The sequence below is a fragment of the Leguminivora glycinivorella genome, chromosome 10, assembly GCF_023078275.1.
Source record: "Leguminivora glycinivorella isolate SPB_JAAS2020 chromosome 10, LegGlyc_1.1, whole genome shotgun sequence".
NCBI lineage: Eukaryota > Metazoa > Arthropoda > Insecta > Lepidoptera > Tortricidae > Leguminivora > Leguminivora glycinivorella.
In genome coordinates, this window is record NC_062980.1 from 14092408 (window position 1) to 14115323 (window position 22916).

The 22916-nt window shown below is 42.2% G+C and overlaps 1 protein-coding gene across 1 annotated transcript; it reads right to left on the reverse strand.

Moving 5' to 3' along the window:
• Nucleotides 1-2424: 2424 nt before the first annotated feature.
• LOC125230176 (mediator of RNA polymerase II transcription subunit 1) lies at nt 2425-21082 on the reverse strand. Its single transcript, XM_048135231.1, has 13 exons — nt 20670-21082; nt 20464-20597; nt 19269-19392; nt 18806-18922; nt 18364-18502; nt 17303-17558; nt 16700-16838; nt 14124-14246; nt 13279-13459; nt 9324-9558; nt 8492-8679; nt 7015-7393; nt 2425-6161 (listed from the first exon to the last, which is right to left on the reverse strand). Exons 1-13 carry the CDS (start codon nt 20826-20828, stop codon nt 3617-3619), a joined length of 4719 nt encoding a protein of 1572 aa, XP_047991188.1. The 5' UTR covers nt 20829-21082; the 3' UTR covers nt 2425-3616.
• Between the last annotated feature and the right edge of the window lie 1834 nt (nt 21083-22916).

Genomic DNA, 22916 nt, shown 5'->3' on the forward strand with positions numbered 1-22916 from the left:
TCCCACTTTGTCAATTACCATTAAGGCGAGATTTACTTGTATCTTTATATGAATAAACTGACAAAGCGGCTTTATAGCAATCGAGAAAGTGGGACGTTTTCCCGTGCACACTCACATATCCATCACCTACAAATCCTACAATGCAATCGGTTTCGATACCACAGTCAAATGTTTATCAAATTATGACGTTTACTTCGCACGTGCGGACAGACTTGCTATCAACTTCATTTGATTTGACTATCTCTGTATTGATAAAATTGCTGAAGGAAAGGAAGGCAATTCTTTTGGCGCGTTATCCTTTACGTTTATATCTCTAAGGTGAAAACTGTGTAATTTTTAGGGTTCCGTAGTCAACTAGGAACCCTTATAGTTTCGCCATGTCCGTCTGTCCGTCCGTCCGCGAATAATCTCAGTGACCGTTAGCACTAGAAAGCTCAAATTTGGTACCAATATGTATATCAATCACGCCGACAAAATGCAAAAATAAAAAGTGGAAAAAAATGTTTTATTAGGGTACCCCCCCTACACGTAAAGTGGGGAGTGTTTTTTTTTTCATTGCAATCCTAACGTGTGATCACAGAACTAAATCAAGATAGAAGGAAAATGCTCGGCGATTAACAGCGAAACCGAGACTGTAACGTTTTGTGTCGAGCCTATGACGTCACGAGTGTACTTTAGTGATGGGAACGTTGTCGCCGCGTAACCTATTCGATCGATTGTGGAGGTTGCTTGCGGGATGCCCGCCGAAGTTAAAAATATCGGATGTTCATCTTCGTTGTGAAATGAAGTAAGTATATACCTGTATTCGTGTGATGACAAACAATTCACTAGTAGGTATATAATTTGCCTAAGGCCAGGAACAAAGATTTTAGTAGGTAGATATTAATACTAGTTAATATTTCGTAATATTTTTAAGAAAATCGACCATGTTCTCACTTCATTATCCTCATGTTATTTGTTACAACTTTTAGTACTATGTATATCAATATAATTAACCATTAACACATTTTTAGAGTTATTTTTATTCATAATAAATATAGAGCGTATTATGTTTGTATTTGTTTTTCTGCCGACCACAAATTCAACGTTAATACCGTAACTGTAACCTATTTTAAAGTTAAATTTACTTTTCACTCGTACTTTATAAATGTATAGTTTCATAACAATATAAAAACATAATTATAATTTCCACTGCTTCGCAAAATCGATTTAAATCGAATAAGGAAATCGCAGCATACATGACGATATAGTTCCGTGGTGCACCACTATTCTTAAGTTCGACGTGAGTTCGACGGACAAAATAACAAATCTACCTTCACTTTGTCTCGACAGTTTGAATAGCCTATTTTTATATCGCTTGTTTTAAACGCACGCCAAGTCGGACTCGTCAAATTAAAGCCGCAATGGAAAACTAGTTTGACGGCCGTACGTCAGCTAATGTTTTGATGATAAAAATAGGAAAATCGTGTTTTTTATTTAATAAAAAATATTTTAGGACAAATGGTACTTACCGATGATAGGAAACACTTTGTTTAACACTCTTGCTTTTATTGGTGGTGTTTGAACAGTTAATTATCGAATACCGACCCATTTTGTATTTTTCACTGTATGTCACTCGCGGGCAGCGGTCGGGAGCAGACTGACTTGCGCGGCGAACAATGTCGCTCGCTATTTAACTTTTCCGCACGCGAAGTAGATACACTTTTTCCTTCTATCTTGATTTAGTTCTGTGCGTGTGATATATTGTTGGATAGGTATTTAAAAATGAATAAGGGTTTCCTAAAATCGTTTTTTGATAATATTCATATTTTCGGAAATAATCGCTCCTAAAGGAAAAAAAGTGTGTCCCCCCCTCTAACTTTTGAACCATATGTTTAAAAAATATGAAAAAAATCACAAAAGTAGATCTTTATAAAAACTTTCTATGAAAATTGTTTTGAAGTTGATAGGTTCAAAGTTTTTGAGAAAATTATGGAAAACTACGGAACCCTAAACTGAGCGTGGCCCGACACGCTCTTGGCCGGTTTTTTAGTAGCTAGGGTTGCCTCACTCTCGTCAATTATGTTGTTGTATAGTAGGTAATGAGTTGAAGACCGGACTTAGCTAACTATGCAGCGATTTTGATAAGGTTTGTGCGGAAAGAACAGGCTTCCATACATATCAGTACCTAAACACAGATATTTGTTCCTGAGTCATGGATGTTTTCTATGCATATAAGTATTTATATATTATATATATCGTTGTCTGAGTATCCACAACACAAGCCTTCTTGAGCTTACCGTGGACCTCAGTCAATCTGTGTAAGAATGTCCTATAATATTTACAAACGTCAAACTTCTTCAAAATTATGATTAGATTGGTAAATGAAAATTCGTGATCTAATCCTGTTAGATAAATGTTAAAAAATCTTTCGGTCGAAGCAAGGTTACGTCTTGAGCTTTCAATAAAACGACATCAAAATAAATTATTTACCTTTATTTCTAAAAAATCTTTTCCAATTAATAAGCTTCCAATACCGTCATTTAATTATTATTCGTAATCATTAATTATATATTAATAAATTGGTTTTATAACGTATGTACACAAAAGGTAAACAATTGGTTTACTACAGATTGTGCCATTCACGATGACGGCCGTGTTTGACAACCCTCCTTTAATGCTATGACAATATGAACCAAGGCACACATCCTTGTGAATGACACAATGTATCCTAGGTGCAGTCAACCAATTGGAACTCTAGGCCACTCTACAACGATGTCAAAATGACAAGCAGTAAGAGATTTCTTACAATCTGACTTATAACGCCACTATGACATTTCTACAGTGGCCTAATTGGTTGACTGTACAGGTACTACATATGATGCGAACAAAATGGCAAAAATATGTAGACATGACTTTATTGCTTGCATTAATAAGGTGGTGCTGGTGGAAACATGTTTTTGACACTTTGACCGCATCTATATTTAACAATTTGACTGTACGCTCTTAGTTTACGAAATCATTGTACCTTACTCTAATTGTTTCTGTATTATTTAACTGGTTCTTTTTTTTTATATACATTTACATGGACATTTATGTAATTGAATTCAGAATTTCGACATTTATAATTATACATTTACAATATTATACAGCAAATGAATAATGCAGAATAAATTATGTTCTAAATCTATGAACATTGCAAAATACTTGGTATGATTACATGAACACAGAACACATAATTAAACCTACAATTATAGAGACAGTTACCTCATTAATAAATATAACCTCGATAAATTAGATGGTGAAACAATAATTACAATTAATTCCTTAAGCTTAATATCGTTGAGTAAAACCAGCGTAGCGAAGGAGATTCAAATGAGATTTACCTTAGGTAGGTACTTACATTTATGGCAACAGGAATTTAACAGAATTCTTTCCTCATCCTTTGACGTGACAATTGAATCTCTTTCGCCAAACTTTTTTAAGCATGAGTAACAGGCGCGACAGTCATCAAATAAAACGTTATAATATGTGACTTTTTCAAGTAAAAGCGTCCTTATGTTTAAGTGACACTGTGATATCTATTTGCTTGAAAATAGCACATATGTAATCCTGCCTGGGGTGTATATAAATGTGTTTACTTTCCGGGACCGACGAGCGCTTCGTCCATGAGCTCATCGTCGGTGATGCAGGGTGAGTTGGAGTGCGGCGAGGGCGCCACTAGCGGCGACGGCGCGGGGCTCTTAGCGAGTAGCAGCGCGGGCGACGCCGGGTACACAGGCCGCACCGCCACCAGCCCTGACACTTTGCTACCTGATGACGACGAGAAGTCTAGTAACATCTCGGCCGCCTCCTGAGGAGTCGTGGCCCCGCTTCGAGCTATAGCCCCGCTCGCCGGCGGCTTCATACACGAATCCGCACCCTTCCTGTCTTCTGACCCCTTCGGAGCGGCGAATCCTTTAGCTATCTCCGTTTTAAAATCTAATGGCATCAGCGGAAATGATCCGGTGTAGTCTTTCTCGTCTTTGCTGCGTTGGGGACTCTCGCCTTTTGATATACTCTCAGAAACCTTAGAGTATTCTATAGGGCGTTCTGGTTCTATTTTACCGGGCGTAACGGTTTTCGGACTTAATGAACCCATGTTTAATAATGGTTTCGGAACGTTTAGTGGGTAGGCCGATTTCTGCAAAGCCTCGGGCGTTCGAGCGTTCGGATTATCGTAGTGCGGGAACGGATATTTGCCCTGATCCAGTGTGCGAGCGAAATCGTTGACCAGCGACCGACTGTCGTACTGGGATACTGGGCTGTTCTTATCGGGAGTATTCTGGTTTTTCAACTTGGGTATTTGGAATTTACTGGTGTCGAGGGGTTTGATCAGACCTTCCACTAAAAAGTTGGACTCTTTAGCGGCAGTTTTAAACCTGTCGCCGTCGACGTCATCCCTAGACCCGCTCGGGCTCGAATGTCGCTCAGATTTAGATGAGAATATGGATTTTTCGGAATTGCTCATTAGTTTCGTTCGCGCTTTTTCTCGTTCTCGGTCTCTGATGATTTTGGACATGTCGGTGCTGCTTGATTTTGGAGAGCCGGAGCTGGTTTTCGAAGCGGATTTGGATAGGTTCATACCAGCACTGGAGCTGGAAGACTTTGAATAAGGCACTTTGGGCACGCCGCTGGAGTTGCCCGAAGACTCGGAGGGGCTGGTGTTGACCTTGGGCGGCGTGGAGCCGGGCGTCACGGTGCTCGACTTGGAGGACTGCATCACCTGAGTTTTTTTGGATGCGGGGCCGCTCATGACGCCAGGCTTCAGCCCCGTGTGGGTCTTCGGGGAGCCCTGACTCGGAGGAGTGAGCTGCGGCGAGGACTGTTTATTGGAGCTCGAGCTACTATAATTTAATTTGGAGCTACTGCTGGATGAGTCCTTAGTCCTCGTTTTATTGATTGTGATCTTCATACCGTCTAAGCTCGGCTTCACCATGTACTCCTGATTTTTATTCTCACTGATTTTACTACTGCTACTTGAACTGTTTTTTGATTCCGAGAATTTACTAGAACTAGATGAGCTCGACTTGCCGCCGCCCAGTTCGGTTTCGGGGCCGCAGTGCTGGGCGGATTTGAGTTTGTCTATCACAGCGCTGAGGGAGCCTTTCCGGTTGCGCGCCTGGCTGGGCGCGTTCGACTTGTTCACCTCGACGTTCGGCGGGGAGATGAGGGGTTCATTGACCGGTGTATCACAGGAGATCGGGGTTATCTCTAGCGCTTTGAGCTTCATCGGGTTTTTTAATTTAGGACTACTTCTACCCGAGCTGGAAAAAGATAAGCCGGAATGTTTCTTCTCCTTGTCCCGGGAGGCGGAGGAGCCGGAGCCGTAGCTGTCTTTGGATATCTTTTTGGAGAGGTCGTAGCCCGTGGTGCCGGACTTGCCGGAGGGTGAGCCGCTAGTGGCGGATTTAAGGGCTGACATGCTAGGTTTCCCCGATCCGGACGAGCTGTGTTTAGGGGAGGATATGCTGTGGTTTTTTGGACTGGAATACCCGGAGAGGTGTTTGGGGCTGTTCTGGACGGGCGAGTGGCGCGGGCTGCTGTGGTGGCTGGAGGTGCCGGATGGCTTGCCCATGCTTTTGACAGAGCTGGGGCTGGGAGATTTGGTGATGGAGACGGATCGGCCGTGGGTGGGGCTCGGGCTGAATTTCCGCAGGAGCGAGTTTGGGGAGGTAGCGCGCATCGGGGACCCGTCGGTGGGCTTGATGCTGACGGACACGGGTTTCGTTAGAGGGTCCTGTTTCGGTGGGACCTTCTCGGGCGGACCCATGGAATCGTCCCGGCGGCGTTTCTTCTTCTTCTCCTTGCTGCGCTCCTCGGAGCGGCTGGACTTCTTCTCGGAGCGTATGTCGAGGGATTTGAGCTGGGAGTTGGTGATGGGGGTGATGGTGATGGAGCTGGGCAGCGCGGCGGGCGGCGCGGCGGTGATGGGGATGATCTCGATGCCGGGGCGGCGGTCGAGGCACAGCACGGAGGACAGCGCGGGCGCGGGCGCGGCGCCGATGGGCGTGATGCTGACGGAGGACGGCATGTACGACTTGCCCTCCGTCAGCTCCAGCAGCAGGGAGGAAGCGCTCCGACTCCGGTTTTCTTCCTTTTTCAATTTTTGCCGTTTGTGCTCAGACTTGTGAAAAGAATTCCTGTAAAAGGATAAGTTTTAATAGACGTTTCGTTTTATTTGAACTACAGCTACAAATGAAAGGATCTATGCATATTTCGGGAATGTAACACTTATTTAAGGCTTGATTATCACTTGAACTTGCGTCGTGAATAATTGGAACATGCCATAGAATCGTGACTCTTGTCGCGGATTGACTCTGTTCAAATAACTAATGAATCTACGGTTGTACTCACGTTATTATATTGCTACTGCGGTGACACGGAGTTTAGCCGCCGCGAAAACTCCTATATGCCCAAAGAGGGGCCTCCAGAATTGGCCCGAAACATGTAGCAGCAGCGATATAATAACGTGAGTACCACCGTAGTTTCACTAAGTTCTAATATACTTCAAAAGTGGACACTATGATTATTGTGATGTTATTTTTGATCCTAAGTGGTAACAATTTTCTGCTCATGGTATCCGCGTTGGTTTAATAAAAAAAAAAAATGTATAAAAGAATTTATAACCATAAACCTCCCGTGAGACTCAGACATATTTAAAAATATTTTAGGCGGGTTTACTCTCGTATTAAGTCGATATAACGCTCGACATGCTTCGATCCATTTCCGAGGATCTTTTTCAAGAGCAGCCGCGCGCGCAGGGCTAACGCCCGCAGTATGCGTCGCGCTCGATGCGTAAAGGCGGGGTCGCTACTCTTGAAAAAATCCTGGTAAATGGATCAAAACATGTCGAGCGTTATATCGACTCAATAGGAGTGACTAGTGTTACTTCCTGTACCTACACAGTTTAAACAATAAATATTTCTGATTTCTGACACCTAAGTGAGTAACCCTCTTAAAATACTTTTGAATTTATACCCATAAAAAACTAACCTCATAATATCCTCCACATCCCCATCATTCGAGTTATCCATATCTGACGACTGCCTAGTATCGGCCGCGAGCGTGTCCGTCGCATCTATACCCGACATTTCCACATCCGACGCGAACTCATTCTGAGACACCGACGACTGCTCATCGTTCGTCGAATTACTATTCATAGTATTATCATCCTCATTTACATCTGAGTTCTCACTCTCGCTATCGGAATCCTGTAGTTCCCCCATACTCCCCGGCTTGCCTTTCTTAGGCCCGGTGTGCCAGGGGTCGGAATCGGATTTTCGCTTCTTCGATTTTCGATCGTCGGTTTGCTTTTCGGAGTCTTGGCACATCATCGAGAGGTGGTGGTGTTGTTGCTCCGAGAGGTATGCACCTGGGAAAGAGATATATAGGTTAAAAACTTAAGAAAGTCACCTGTTGTATGTGTGAGTGACGTGTTTGAATAGGCGTTTGTTTTGTTTGTGTTACTAATTTTAAATATGTTTTCTCTATTCGAACACGTTACTCACACATACAACAGGTGACTTTCTTAAGTTATTCACCTATATTTTGTTTGAGATGGTGTTCTAATATAGATTTTTAAATTAGGTTAGATTGAGATTAATGAAAATATTTTCACTCATCTAACATATCCAAAACTTTTTTTATACCATTGGTTACCTACTTGATTCTTATTAAAAGTCTGAAATATCGGCTTAAGAGGGTTTTAACGGTTTCGAAACATTTCTTCGCTAATCTAATTATCATGCATTTGCGACAAGTCCCCCAAGTTGTTCTGGGGTGTGCTACAATACAATAGGCTAGTTTCCTACTTGTCAAATCAGCTTCTTTTTATGAACTGACAAAACGATTTGCTAATATGGAATTACTATGAAATACTGAGGAGTGAGGTCACGGTCAATTAATTTACTTTTTAGCTTTCTCTTTGACTTATTAAATGGAAATTGTGTTTAAAAATAACTACTGTCCATATTTTCCTTCTAATTATGTGATGCTTTATTTCGTGCACTGCATAAAATATTTTATTTTAAGTATAGGAAACTAGCCTATAGTCTGTAGCACAAGGCAGTAAGTACTTACTTCCCTGGTGCGGATGATGGCTCACGTTGGAGGGGAAAAGCGCGTGGCCGCCCATAGCCCCCGGTTCATTCTTGTCACTCTCGTGTGTGCCATAATAGTCTGTCATACAAAGCCCCTTCACCTCATGTAAATGGCCCCCAGATTATGCTTGTCACCACAGATGTGTCACAACAGTCTGTAAGGTCTCACCTCCCTGGTGCAGTTGGCTCACATTGGAGGGGAAAAGCGCCCATGGCCCCCAGATTATGCTTGTCACCACAGATGTGTCACAACAGTCTGTAAGGTCTCACCTCCCTGGTGCGGATGGCTCACGTTGGAGCGGAAAAGCGCCCATGGCCCCCAGATTATGCTTGTCACCACAGATGTGTCACAACAGTCTGTAAGGTCTCACCTCCCTGGTGCGGATGGCTCACGTTGGAGGGGAACAGCGCGCGGCCGCCCATGGCCCCCGGCTCGTGCTTGACGTCGCCCCCGGGGTCGATGCCCCCCAGGCCGCAGCTAAAATTTGAATCCAACGCTGAGTAGCCTCCGTTCATGTGCTTCGTTGCTGCTTCGCGCTCCCAGATTTTCGTGAGTGACCTGAGGGGAACAAGGTAATATGAGTTCTTTTGTTCATGAATGTAGTCTTGTAAGTACTGTAAAATAGTAAAAGTATGTATTAGCTTAAATATCTTGAAACTCTTTCCAAGTCTAACGGCCCGGCCACGACATTGGTCTACGCGCGACAGCGGTGAGCGGCAGCCATACGTGCGAATGAAAAGTCCCATCGCTGTGTCTCGCTCCAATGTATGGCCGCCGCTCACCACTGTCGAGCTTAGACTGATGTCGTGGTCGGGCCGTAAAACTCAAAAAGCTTATAGAACAATTCAATAATAAGTACTGAAGGTCAGTCTCGAAAATTCGACGAGAGGGCGCGACGCGTATCTGATGTAGGATTGGGTATGCTATCCTAGTAGTTTAACATGTAGAAGTTTTATTTATTTATTTAAACTTTATTGCACAAATTATCAATAAAAAGTACAAATGGCGGACTTAACGCCTTAAGGCATTCTCTACCAGTCAACCATTGGGCAAAACAGAGATAGTTAGTTTGGTGCACAATATTATAGAGCCAGTATGAGATTGTAATGATTAGTTAGAATATTAGTTAGAAGTTACCTCAACTGAACTAATAGGACTTTGACTGGGGATGTCTGTTAAAATCTACACAAAGTTTGACTTACCTCAATGTTATTGGTATAGAGTGACTCTTCTGTAGCACCCTGGTAACATATTCATCCACAGGTTCCCTAGGCGGCGCTCCTAGTGTATGGACGCTGGCTCTAGGTGCAGCCGCGTCTGAGAGATCCAGTTCTACAGTAGCCATGCTCTCTTCCAACGGGTGTTCGAGGGAGACGGATATATGCTCCCAGGTTAGCGCGCTCACTTCGAACATCACTACGTTCTCTAGGTCCATCGCTGAAACAAAAGAGGGTTATCAAGCTTGAATGCGACAAAGGAGGATTTTAAAGCGTTTATCAAAAGTAAACGTTTTCGTGGAACCAGTTATTGAGTTGGTAGTTGGGTAGTTTAGATACACAGATATGAAATGTTCCTTCAACACAACGTGGATCCAATACGAATTCCTTCGAAAAATAAAACACCAACGATTTCAGTAACGGTTGATCAAAAGGAGGCATTTATTCTACAGAACCTATTGTCACACAAAAAATATCTGGCGCGAATGCATCTCGGCCGAGTACGATGTCTTGGTTTGACTCGTGTGACGTGAACATAAAATAAATAAATATTGGGGACACCTTACACAGATCAACTTAGCCCCAAACTAAGCAAAGCTTGTATTATGGGTGCTAAGCGATGATACACATACTTAAATAGATAAATACATACTTATATAAATAAATAAAAATGGATGCTCTTGCTAGACAACATGCCAGAGGAAATTTCAAAGGCTTTTGGCAAGGTACAAGTAAGTTAAACATTCGGCCTGGCCTCCCGACGAGCGTCAATGGATTGAGCAAGCCTAAGGATATCGCGGAAACATTTAGGAAACACTTTCATGTCCAAGCACGAGCACGTCCCGATGTGAGTTCGTTTAGCACTGGGGTCAAACTGGAGGGGAGCCTGGTGAGATTCACAGCGAAAGAAGTGGCTAAAGTTATACATTCAATAACCAAAGGTAAGTCCCCTGGCCATGATGGCCTCAGTGTTGAACACCTCCAACACGCCGGGCCGCATATTTCAAGAGTTCTTGCGATGTTATTTTCTTTATGTGTGAGTCACTCGTATCTTCCGCCCGATCTTATGAGGACTATAGTTGTACCTGTAGTAAAAAACAAAACTGGAAACCTGTCAGATACAAGCAACTATAGGCCTATCTCTCTTGCGACCATCATTGCGAAAGTGTTTGATGGCATGCTTAATATACAGCTTGATAAACACCTGTCTCTCCATGATAACCAATTTGGCTTCAGACCTCGGTTATCAACAGAAAGTGCTATTCTGTCGCTTAAGCATGTCATCAGATACTATACGGATCGCAAAACCCCTGTGTATGCGTGTTTTTTGGATTTATCCAAAGCTTTTGACCTGGTGTCCTATGAACTTTTGTGGCAAAAGCTTAAGAGCATTCATGTGCCCCAGGAAGTAATTAATATCTTCAAGCATTGGTACGGACACCAGGTCAATAGTGTAAGGTGGGCGGGAGCGATGTCGGATGAGTACAGGCTGGAGTGTGGAGTGAGACAAGGAGGACTAACATCTCCCTCTCTCTTCAACCTGTACATAGATGCACTTATTGTCGGGCTCAGCGGTAAACATATCGGCTGTCATGTGGACGGAATCTGCGTAAATAACTTGAGCTATGCAGACGATATGGTTCTGCTGAGTGCGTCAGTGTGTGGCATTCGGTCCCTACTGAAGTCATGTGAGGAATACGCCCGTGACCATGGTTTGATGTACAATGCACGTAAAAGTCAATACATGGTCTTTGAGGCTGGGTCTAAGCGAGTATTGGAAGTGCCACCTATCTACCTTGATGGTGTTCCTCTGGATAGAGTGCTACAATTTAAATATCTTGGCCATATCGTTACGACCGACCTCAAGGACAATGCTGACATCGAGCGTGAGCGGAAGGCTTTATGTGTTAGAGCTAACATGATCGCCCGCAGGTTTGCAAGGTGTTCCCGAGACGTGAAAGGAACGCTTTTCAGAGCGTACTGCACGTCTCTGTATACGTGCAGCCTGTGGGCGAACTATACTCAGAAAGCCTACAACACCCTCCGAGTGCAATTTAATAATGCGTTCAGGGCGGTGATGGGGCTGCCTCGCTATTGCAGCGCGTCGGGCATGTTCGCGGAGGCGCGCACGGCGTGCTTCTTCGCGAGCATGCGCACGCGAGCGGCTGCCCTGGTGCGTAGGGTGCGAGCCAGCCCCAATGCCGTCCTGGCTATGATTGCTGGCAGAGTTGACTGTTTATATATTCGCCATTGCTGCGACAGGCATGTTTAGCATAGCAATCAATAAAAGTAGTACCTAGTCTCTAGAATATTAGTATATAGTGTTATTTATTTTGTAATTATATTTAAATAGTGTAAATGTGTAATGAAATTATTATCTATTGTATGAGTCCTCGTTACTTGAAATAAATGAATTTTAATTTTTTTTAATTTAATTTTTTTTATATACATAGAAAACATCCATACTCAGGAACAAATATCTGTGCTCAGCACACAAATAAATGCCCTTACCGGGATTCGAACCCAGGACCGCGGCTCAGCAGGCAGGGTCACTACCGACTGAGCCAGACCGGTCGTCGAACATAGCACGTGCAGCACAGAGAGCTCACCGTGTCTTGGTTGCGAGCGCACGCCGCTGGCGACGAGCGCGTTGAACAGCGCCTGCTGACGTAACGCGGCCAGGAGCGGGGCGCGTGCATGAACACAGCACGTGCAGCACAGAGAGCTCACCGTGTCTTGGTTGCGGGCGCACGCAGCTGGCGACGAGCGCGTTGAACAGCGCCTGCTGACGTAACGCGGCCAGGAGCGGGGCGCGTGCGTGAACACAGCACGTGCAGCACAGAGAGCTCACCGTGTCTTGGTTGCGGGCGCACGCAGCTGGCGACGAGCGCGTTGAACAGCGCCTGCTGACGTAACGCGGCCAGGAGCGGGGCGCGTGCATGAACACAGCACGTGCAGCACAGAGAGCTCACCGTGTCTTGGCTGCGGGCGCACGCAGCTGGCGACGAGCGCGTTGAACAGCGCCTGCTGACGTAACGCGGCCAGGAGCGGGGCGCGTGCATGAACACAGCACGTGCAGCACAGAGAGCTCACCGTGTCTTGGTTGCGGGCGCACGCAGCTGGCGACGAGCGCGTTGAACAGCGCCTGCTGACGTAACGCGGCTAGGAGCGGGGCGCGTGCATGAACACAGCACGTGCAGCACAGAGAGCTCACCGTGTCTTGGTTGCGGGCGCACACAGCTGGCGACGAGCGCGTTGAACAGCGCCTGCTGACGTAACGCGGCCAGGAGCGGGGCGCGTGCATGAACACAGCACGTGCAGCACAGAGAGCTCACCGTGTCTTGGTTGCGGGCGCACGCAGCTGGCGACGAGCGCGTTGAACAGCGCCTGCTGACGTAACGCGGCCAGGAGCGGGGCGCGTGCATGAACACAGCACGTGCAGCACAGAGAGCTCACCGTGTCTTGGTTGCGGGCGCACGCAGCTGGCGACGAGCGCGTTGAACAGCGCCTGCTGACGTAACGCGGCCAGGAGCGGGGCGCGTGCATGAACACAGCACGTGCAGCACAGAGAGCTTACCGTGTCTTGGCTGCGGGCGCACGCAGCTGGCGACGAGCGCGTTGAACAGCGCCTGCTGACGTAACACGGCCAGGAGCGGGGCGCGTGCATGAACACAGCACGTGCAGCACAGAGAGCTCACCGTGTCTTGGTTGCGGGCGCACGCAGCTGGCGACGAGCGCGTTGAACAGCGCCTGCTGACGTAACGCGGCCAGGAGCGGGGCGCGTGCATGAACACAGCACGTGCAGCACAGAGAGCTCACCGTGTCTTGGCTGCGGGCGCACGCAGCTGGCGACGAGCGCGTTGAACAGCGCCTGCTGACGTAACGCGGCCAGGAGCGGGGCGCGTGCATGAACACAGCACGTGCAGCACAGAGAGCTCACCGTGTCTTGGTTGCGGGCGCACGCAGCTGGCGACGAGCGCGTTGAACAGCGCCTGCTGACGTAACGCGGCCAGTAGTGGGGGTACATGGGAGGGGTGCGTGAATGGCACGCTGCGGACCACGCGGCCGGGTAGCGCGCCGCCCGAGCATAGGAAGTAGCACTGGGTCTGTTCAGGTAGGCTCTGAAAGAACAAAGACATTTATTAGCCAATGGAAACAATACAGGATTGACGAATGATGATTGTAAAACTTTTTGTGCGCAGACGTTTCTTTTACTTTTTTCAGCCTTCTTGAGCTTACCGTGGGCCTCAGTCAATCTGTGTAAGAATGTCCTATAATATTTATATTTATATTTATTTATTTATTTATTTATTTATTTATTCTCTGTGAAATTGAAAAGTCGTAAAAAAATACAGAACGTCATATAGGCTATCCGGCGAACACTCGCGATGGCGTCGCTTTTTCATTTCCGCTGGATAGCGATAGATGGCATTACTAATTTTCGTCGAATATATGTTTGGATGGAACTTTATGAAAACATTAGACATTGTGGAAATCGCAACTTTTAGTGGTAGTGGAAATAGGAAACAAGTAAATCGATGTATGGAACAAATCAAATCATTTTATTAATTTTTTTTAAGTAGTAACACTAACAACTAACAATAAATTATAATTATTTTCAGTTTATACGAAACAAGTAAGTTTAAAAATTAACTAGAATTAATTACTTGACTAGGAGCACAGCCTTCGAATTCAACTGAAACCTTTTATATGCGAAGTTTTTGGTTTATTGACATCATTGGTCTCTAATATTTATTTAAGGAACAAATGGTGATTAGTGCTCACCACAAAAAGTCCCTTGCTGAGGTTAAGCTCGATGGTTTTCCCTGGTGTTAGTTTGTTGTACGCCTGCTGCGCCACAAGACCCAGCATCGGTATCGGGTTGGCCCAGTCGCCCGCTATCTCCACCTGGAAACAATACACACATTAAAAATAAAATAAATAAAAAAGCCTTTTATTTCTCGCAAATTAACTTATAGAATAATAATCTTACAAAAAAAATTATATTAGCATATAATTAATTGTATCAAAAAAAAAAACTAAAAAAAAAAACTAAAAAAAAAATACACACATTATCAATACGAAAATAACAAATAGTACTAGAGCCCACGACCAAAACCATGTCTCATAGCAATACGGCAAAAACCCTATAAAATCGTTAGATTGTATGATTCTGAACCCGACTAGGTGCGTAGTAACGGTCGAAAGTGTAGCAACTGCGTGGGAGGCCATTTCTGCTGTGTCAAAAAAAAAGGCAGTCGGTATTATAGCAATACGTCTGATAGTGAAAATGTACATAGATTTTATAATTGTATTACGAAAAAGTTTGTTTTCAGACATTTTGCGCGTAGCACATAGCCTGAGCGCATTTTTGAAAATGTCAACAAATTTAGCCGACCTGTATCATAGCAATACGGATAATTTTTTTTTTTTACTTTTCGTATTGCTGCCATGATTACCAAAAACCTGTTTTCAGACACTTTAAGTGTAGCATATACTCCCATGGTTGGTATGAAGACGAAGGACGATTTCAGTTTTCGTGGTTCTCTGGCAACCAACTACCTGAGTTGAGCAACGTTATTTTGGACGACAAATCATCATTCATAACAGGTACAGTTTACATGGCTTTTGCTGTTAATTTCATAAATAAGTTCGTGATTTTTACTAACGATAAATTAATTTTTATTAAGCAGAAACATCTGCTAACGATTCTAAACATTTTTTTCCTTTAATATAAAAATGTTTACTAACGATGTTTATTTTACAGAAGAGGACGTTGAAGATCTCCCGAGCGACGTCGAGAGTGATTTCGAAGACGACGATTCCGAATCCGACAGCGATTGAATACGAGAATATTTTGTAACTTTGAATAAACCGTTTTTTTTTTCAACTTCATCCCAGTTTCCTTTTGTGCGATTTATTTCAGTCCTTCAACTTCAATGTTACGGTTTCGGGTAAATTCTTTGTTAATTATCATCTAATAAATTCAGGGTCGCAACGTATTCATTGGTTTGTAACAGAGAATTCAAGATGCCTCAATACGATTTTTAAATGATATCTGAGTATCAAAAAGTTGTCTGATAGAGAAGGTGCTACACTTAATTTGTCTGATATAATTTTTTTGCACATGTGGACAACTTATTTTATCATGTCCAACAATTTTCAGACATATTGCTATGATACCGGTCGGTAAAATTTGTTAACATTTTCAAAACGGTCTCAAAATTTAATGCGTTCACATTTCCGTCTGAAAATTGTTTTGTTCGCATCAAATAACCAAAATTTACTAATAAAAAAGATTTTCAGACGTATTGCTATGAGACATTTTTTTTGTCTCATTTTTAATTTTTTTAAGTGATTTTACGGGTTTGCGCTACACCACTAACGTCTGAAAAATATGTTTCCGGTATCTCAGAACTATCATTCAACTACAGTCTGCAAATCAGACATATTGCTATGATGCAGTTCGGTAAAATTCTTTTCAATTTTGAAAATTCGGTCAGATCAAACGCTACGCGGAAAATGTCTGATATTGGTATTTTCGAGTTCAGGATAATCGTATCTATCGATTTGATGCGGTTTTGGCTGTATTGCTATGAGACAAAAATTTTGGTCGTGGGCTCTTATTCTAAAATTCTTTATTGAGGAGAGCTATGCAGGTTTCGTCATATATCAATCATAGTTGAGCAATTCCCGTTAAGTTTGTACATTTGGATCACGTCTCCGTTTGTACATTTGGATCACGTCTCCGATGTAGTTTGTATGAAACCTTCCTTTTTTGTTACCAGATTTCTATACATATTCGGTATCAAAAAAGGAAAGTTTCATACAATCAACCTAGGACATTTTGGGAAACCTAGTGGATCTTGCTCAGCATCATGGACTCTATCAGCCTACCAATTTTTATCCAAATCGGAGACGTGATCCAAATGTACAAACTTAACGGGAATTGCTGAGTTAGGATTTCATGAAAGTCATTAAAACTTTTTACAAGCAACAATGGTAAGTACAAGGGATCGGAATAAGTGGATTGAATAGAAGAAATGTTCGTCACAGACGATTCGCCAGTTATGGCTGTTTTAGGTGCTACGCTAACTCGTTTGCGAGTAGTTCCATCCAAAACATCCGACCGATCGAAATACGCTGTACCTGTATGAAACTCGAGTGCCCCATCTAAAAGAACCCTAATGAAATTTCAAATTATATTTAAGCGTATAACTGAGTTAGTGTTGGCTTTGTAAGCAAAACATGAGTTTGAGACTGAAGTAAGCTGGTAACATAGCGCTGTTCTGAGGCACCAATTGCGCGTATACAGCGCCGCATGAGTTTGTTTAGATATAAGTTTGTAATATTATAGTCACCTCGGTCGTGGCATGAATCAGCTTGGCTAGGCCAGTACACAGGGGCATCGGCTGCGACAGCTTGAGAGTGAAGCAAGCTGGCAACATCGCGCTATTCTGAGGCACTAGTTGCGCGTACATCGCGCCGTATGAATTTGTTCTGTAACAAATATGAATACCTGTATATCTGTTATAGGTAGAATATCTAGGTGACTGTCTACCCAGACACATATTCCGTATTCGTATTTCAGTAATTCAATTTTCAACTTTCAATCAACAAGTTATTTCTCTCAAAGCTCTTCGTTACATGGCGACCCTGCCAGTGCGGCCTTGTGATGCACTTTCTGGAAAGCCCTGTATGTGTGGGTATATCTAACTATACTGTATGCTTATCAGTGGCGGCTGGTGAAAATTTCTGCTAGGCAACACCAAAGCAAAAAGAAACCTACCTTAACATTAGGTACTTTATACTATAAGTAATCAATTTTAGGCAAGCCGGTGGGAATCGGCTTGTATGGACCAGCCGCTGCTGATGCTTATATGATGGTGCCACTGTCAACGCTAAAGAGCTGAGCGTCTATTTAAAATCTTTGTTAACTCTTAATATATCATGACAAAACTTACCCAACTACTACTCCTTTGCCGCCTCTCCCATTAGTAATGATAGGTGCTAGCTGTAGCTTATTCGCCGTGGATCCCTCTAATAGTACTGTAGCCGAGTGCCCTACAGGTGTGTGAGAGGGTGCCACTAGCGATGCTAGGCCGCTGGAGGCAGAGGGTTTTCCCATAGACAGGAGTTCAACAGTGAGAGGTTGCAGTCCTTTTTCTTTGTCGAGAAGCTCGTATGGTGATACGAAGTAGGTGAGGCGCATAGCATGCCCTGAAAATAAAATTTACCTGTACTTAAACGATTTTATGGATATTACAGTATGGCAAAAAAGAGTAGACATTAAAAAGTGGCAAAGTCATAGTGTTGTCTCTTTCATATCAATAATGTGTACAAAACTGGACGACACTATGATGATACTTTTTAATTTTACTAGTTTTTGCCAGTAAGGCGTAAAATTGTAATGAAGGTAGGTATATCTCATTAAACTGTATTACCCCCTTATTCATAAAAGTACTCTATACATATTCGGTATCAAAAAAGGAAAGTTTCATACAATCAACCTAGGACATTTTGGGAAACCTAGTGGATCTTGCTCAGCATCATGGACTCTATCAGCCTACTCATATCAATAATGTGTACAAAACTGGACGACACTATGATGATACTTTTTAATTTTACTAGTTTTTGCCAGTAAGGCGTAAAATTGTAATGAAGGTAGGTATATCTCATTAAACTGTATTACCCCCTTATTCATAAACGTACTCTAAAGTTACTAAGGAGATAAAATTCGTTTGTCCTATTCTATCACACCAATACGTCGGAAAGGGACTTTAAACGAACTTTATCGGCTTGACAACTTTAGTGCACGTTTATGAATAAGGGGGTTAATATGTAAGCAAACTTAATGTGTCTTCAACCCTCTAATAAAGCAGATAAATTAATATTTCTCCTTATAAATTGGATAGTCTCTTTTTTTTTTCTTTGTTAATATTGGTACTGTTAGTAATTTATAGAGACAGTTTTGTAAGGCTTGCAAAACATATTTATTAAAGACTTAATGACACAAGGTTTATACCTCCCCTCCGCTTTTGTAGAAAGCCCGTAGGACTCTTGTGGACCTGAGCCCACGGGTCCTTGTTCACGGTCTGCAGCTGACGAAGAGTGCACAGGTCTTCTTCTAAACTCTGCAGTGCGCTGAATGCTTTGCATTTTACCTTTAAAAAGATAGTTTTAGAGCTGAGTATAAACTGCCACTGCTAGGTAAGTCATTAAAGTAAACAAATAATTTTATTTTGCTTTAATATGGTGTAGGCTGCCATAGACTGTTCTGAATTTTTATTATTTATGGACTGAAAAACCAAATTGTATACATTCCAACATTTCCAGCTCTCCGCAAAAATATTCACAATCATGTTCTTATTATTCTATTTAATTGGGATTGACCTCTCAGAGACACTTACCAATAGCTATTAGTGTCAATATATTTTTAGAAAAATATGGTAGAATAAATTACTAACCTTTTTCTCTGCATTTAGCTGATAAACGGCAGTGAGGCCTTCCAACTGAGCCGTAAAATCAGCAAAATCCCCTCGAGATATGCAAGCCACCAGCTCCTCACAACTCTGTTGCTCTATCTGAAATTATACCATTATAATCATTATAGTTGGATGCTTTTATCCATGTAAGTTCCACCATGCTATGGTTATGGGCTCCAGATTCCACACTTAGCCTCGGAAAGAGAGGCTATTGTGCATGCTGTGGCTGGGGGTCTTGCCAGCTTAACTCGGCCCAGAAGTGCAGGATCATACGTATGGTGGACCATACAAAATCGTTGTACTTTTTATTTGAACCTTGGTTGCATGAGTAAATTGGGATGAATTTAACTTGTTTCAATTTATATTTTCAATACAAAAGTAACATTATATTAAGTCATTTCTACATCAAAATTTATTTACCATTAATATAAAACTTTTCTCCTACCTTTCCTTCATGATGAATCTTAACATCTTTCACAGATCCAGATGACTCCACAAGTATTTCCAAATAAAACATATCTGAAGAAATAAACATGTTGACACCAGAAGTGCCAACAACTAATTTTAACCTGCAAATAAGAAATATATTGAAGATGAAAGTGAAGAAGTAAGGGCTTGTTTAACCCGCTCTGGCTCTGAAATATTTTCATTATGCTTAAGGAAGAAATTACAAGACTGTATTATTGTCACGTAAGAATAAGAATAGTTTATTAGTAATAAGAAATAATTATAATTAGGTACATTTGTCCAGAGGCCTGTCACATGGCAGCCAAAATTAAATGAACATAAATTTGTTATTCTAGAAACATTATTAATTATAATTATGTTAAGAATAAAAAATAGTTTTGTGTGTGTGTGTGTGTGTAGAACACATTCAGTGCTAGTGATTGTTTAGCCGGGTTCATTTTATCAGCCACATATTACTAGCCACACTTGCACATGCTGACACTGAAGTGTTAAAGTTAGTCATTGATTCTATGAGTTTTTTAAGAATATCAATAAATCTAAATGGTACTTTAAGTTTTGTGTTAAAGTTAAGTATTTAATATAGAGTGGCATGAAGCGGTATAGTTGAAATCATATAGCTCAATAAAGCAATATTCAACATACTCTCAAGAACATACTGTATATTATACTTTTAAACGAGCAATTCTTGTATATTTATTTATTTATTTATTTATTTATATATACCGACGATCTCGGAAACCGCTCTAACGATTTCGCTGAAATTTGTTATGTGGGGGTTTTCGGGGGTGAAAAATCGATCTAACTTATCCTTAGGTCCCGGAAAACGCGAATTTTCGAGTTTTCATGCGTTTTTCTACGCGCGCCATCTCGTGTGCAGTAGTTGTACTGTTAAGACAGAATTCTTTCGGTCGATGTAAGTACTATTTATTGCAAAGACTAGATGGCGACACAGGTCAAGGCTAACACGAATAGAAAAATACACTATTTGAGCTTTTGTGGCAAAACGCGCGCCATCTCATGTAGAGTAGTTGTGTTGTTAAGACTGAGAATTCTTTCGCTCGATGTAGGTACTATTTATTTTTGAACTAGATGGCGACACAGGTCAAGGATACGAAACAGAACCGAGCGACGCTCGGTTGCCCAGATATTTTGCTCCTAATTAGGCCACTTACCCGAGTTGTCTTGACAGACATTCCAGCCTCTCTATAAGACTTTGCAAAGAGCTGATTTTAATACAGTGTTGCAAGCTATCCAGACATTTTTGGAGGATCATTCGGTCTTGACTGTCCACGGCCCATCGTTTGTCCTAAACAAATAAAACTACTAAGTTAAATTGTTAACAATGAAAGTCATATTCAAAGTATGAAAAACCACTTACCAGCAGCGCCATCCGTACGGCTTTGGAAGTCTCAGACAAATTTTTGTACTGTGATGTTTTGGACCTAAGTTTCTCCATCAAAATCTCCTTTTGGAGTTCTTGTGATTTGTCCACTAGGCCATTTGCTGGCGCCATAATCTGAGGCTTGATGTCCGTCATTTTTGAAGGAGTATTAATCACAAAACTGAATAAATATAGGTGAGATTGCTGTTGATAACAACTCTTGACATACAATGGATCATCTGATACTCGGTTGTTTTGGTTAGTATTTTGACCTATGTTGATGTGACACACTTATGATATTCATTAGGGGATGTTTAAAATGATTAAAATGCACATGAGCTGAACTTATTACTATTTAATGTAGTTAAATATAATTAAAATTAGATTTCACTTTGAGCAACTTTGCTGTCATTTTCACGCGATGCCATTTGCTGTAAACCTAATAAATAAAGTGAAATAATTGTCTATCAACTTTTACAATTTTCTGGCGCTAGTGAGTTAATATAAACCTACCAGAGTAAAAGAGACAGTGATAGTTATTTGACATCTTTCGTTTCGACTCTTGAAATAAATGGGGTTCTATCTAAGGGCGTTTTTTGTAGTTCTTATGGCCGCTGTACACACATGGCCAACAGTTCCACCAACCCCCTTGGCCATGTGTGTAGAGGGCTACTTGGCCGTAAGTTGGCAGTTGGCGCTTGCGCTTGCCGGCCAACCGATTCGTGTCGGTTTTTTGTCCACACATCAAAGGATCTTGGCGCCAATGGCCAACTGCGTTTACACGTTGGCGCTTCATTCAGTTGGTCGTCAGCCGTCAGAGAGGACGGTAGTGAAATATTTACGAAAATAATAAGTTTATCTATGTCAATAATAGTGTAGATTTTAGGAAATAAAATAACCTTGCAAATGTTTAATGTATTTCCTAAAAAAGATAAATGTTCTTATCATAATATTAAAAAAATTGTTAATATTTCAAATAATTTAATTTTACTACGGGGTTATTATTTTTTAATCAAATTTTTCTGTCAATGTCTATGATCTAGAATTTCCTAGACTTTTCCATTCCACGTCCATCTTTCATGAAGAGCCAATGCCAAGTGATTGGTTCGCCAATGTGTAAACAGCGGCTCTTATCTTGGCCAAGGGGTTTCACAAAGGGCTGGTGGAACCGTTGGCCATGTGTGTACAGGGGCCATTAACTGAGCTTTTAGGGAGGGCGCAGACGGGCGACGCAACAGTTTTGTCTCCGTCGCTCGGTCTATGGGCTAGTATGAAGGTGCGCACACGTTGCGACGCAACTTTTTTGTCGCAGGGGTCGACGACAGGCCTGCGACGCAACTGTCTCCTTCCCTATGGGTTTCAATACTTTCAATGCAAGTGCGCACACGGCGACAAAACAGTCGTCGGTCGGTTGTCAATGTTGCCAGTTATTCGAAAAAAAAGATAATTTTAAATGCAGATTGTTGAAGACGACATTGATATCTGTCTTTTAATTGAAGAAGTAGAGGAAAGACTGATTTTATATGACAAGAATTTAAAAGAATATTCCGACAATATTAAGAAAAAACGATGCCGGGTTGTAAAATCATCAAAACTTTTAAACACTCATTCTGAAGTACCAAAAAATTATTTTAGATAGGCTCTCAATTTCATGAAAAAAGAAAAAGTTGCATCCGAAATATCCAAAGATAATAGAATTAGTCTATGGTAATAGCTTTTTAGTAGTCTGTGGTTACGTCGCTGTCGTTCCCGTGTGCGCACCTCGGAGACTGTCGCAAGGGGTGACGACAGAGACAAAAAAGTCGTCGAGCGACTGTCGCCCCCGTGTGCGCCCTCCCTTAATTAGAGCGTAGGTACACAGACGAGACAATCTAATTTACAATTTGATCAAAAGTTAAAAATAAGTTTTATGGGATCAGCAAAGAAAATTGATACGGAGTTATATTATCTTAAGGCCGATATCATATGTTTATCATAGAAATATGATCATAGGTCTGTATGCCTCCCTTTTTCTCCAACGTGAAAAAAATGATGGCATGTTGCCTAAGATGATCATATTTCTATGATAAACATATGATAGTGGACTATCGGCCTTAGTGAGGGTTAACACTAAGTAGCTAACACACGACCGCACCGCACCGCGATCTTGAATCTTTTGACGTTAGTTGGAGCGAAAGAAAAAACTCTTTCTCGCTTTCACTTACATTACTTACATAGCAATTACATAGTATGTGTATGACTTTG

Excerpts from the sequence above, each read along its gene's own strand:
- LOC125230176 (XM_048135231.1), bottom strand. The coding sequence starts at position 20,828 with ATGACGGACATCAAGCCTCAGATTATGGCGCCAGCAAATGGCCTAGTG. Across the intron at positions 18,923-19,268 it reads AGATTCATCATGAAGGAAAG|ATAGAGCAACAGAGTTGTGA; the intron begins GTAGGAGAAAAG and ends GTATAATTTCAG. Across the intron at positions 9,559-13,278 it reads GCGCCCGCAACCAAGACACG|CGATGGACCTAGAGAACGTA; the intron begins GTGAGCTCTCTG and ends CTTTTGTTTCAG.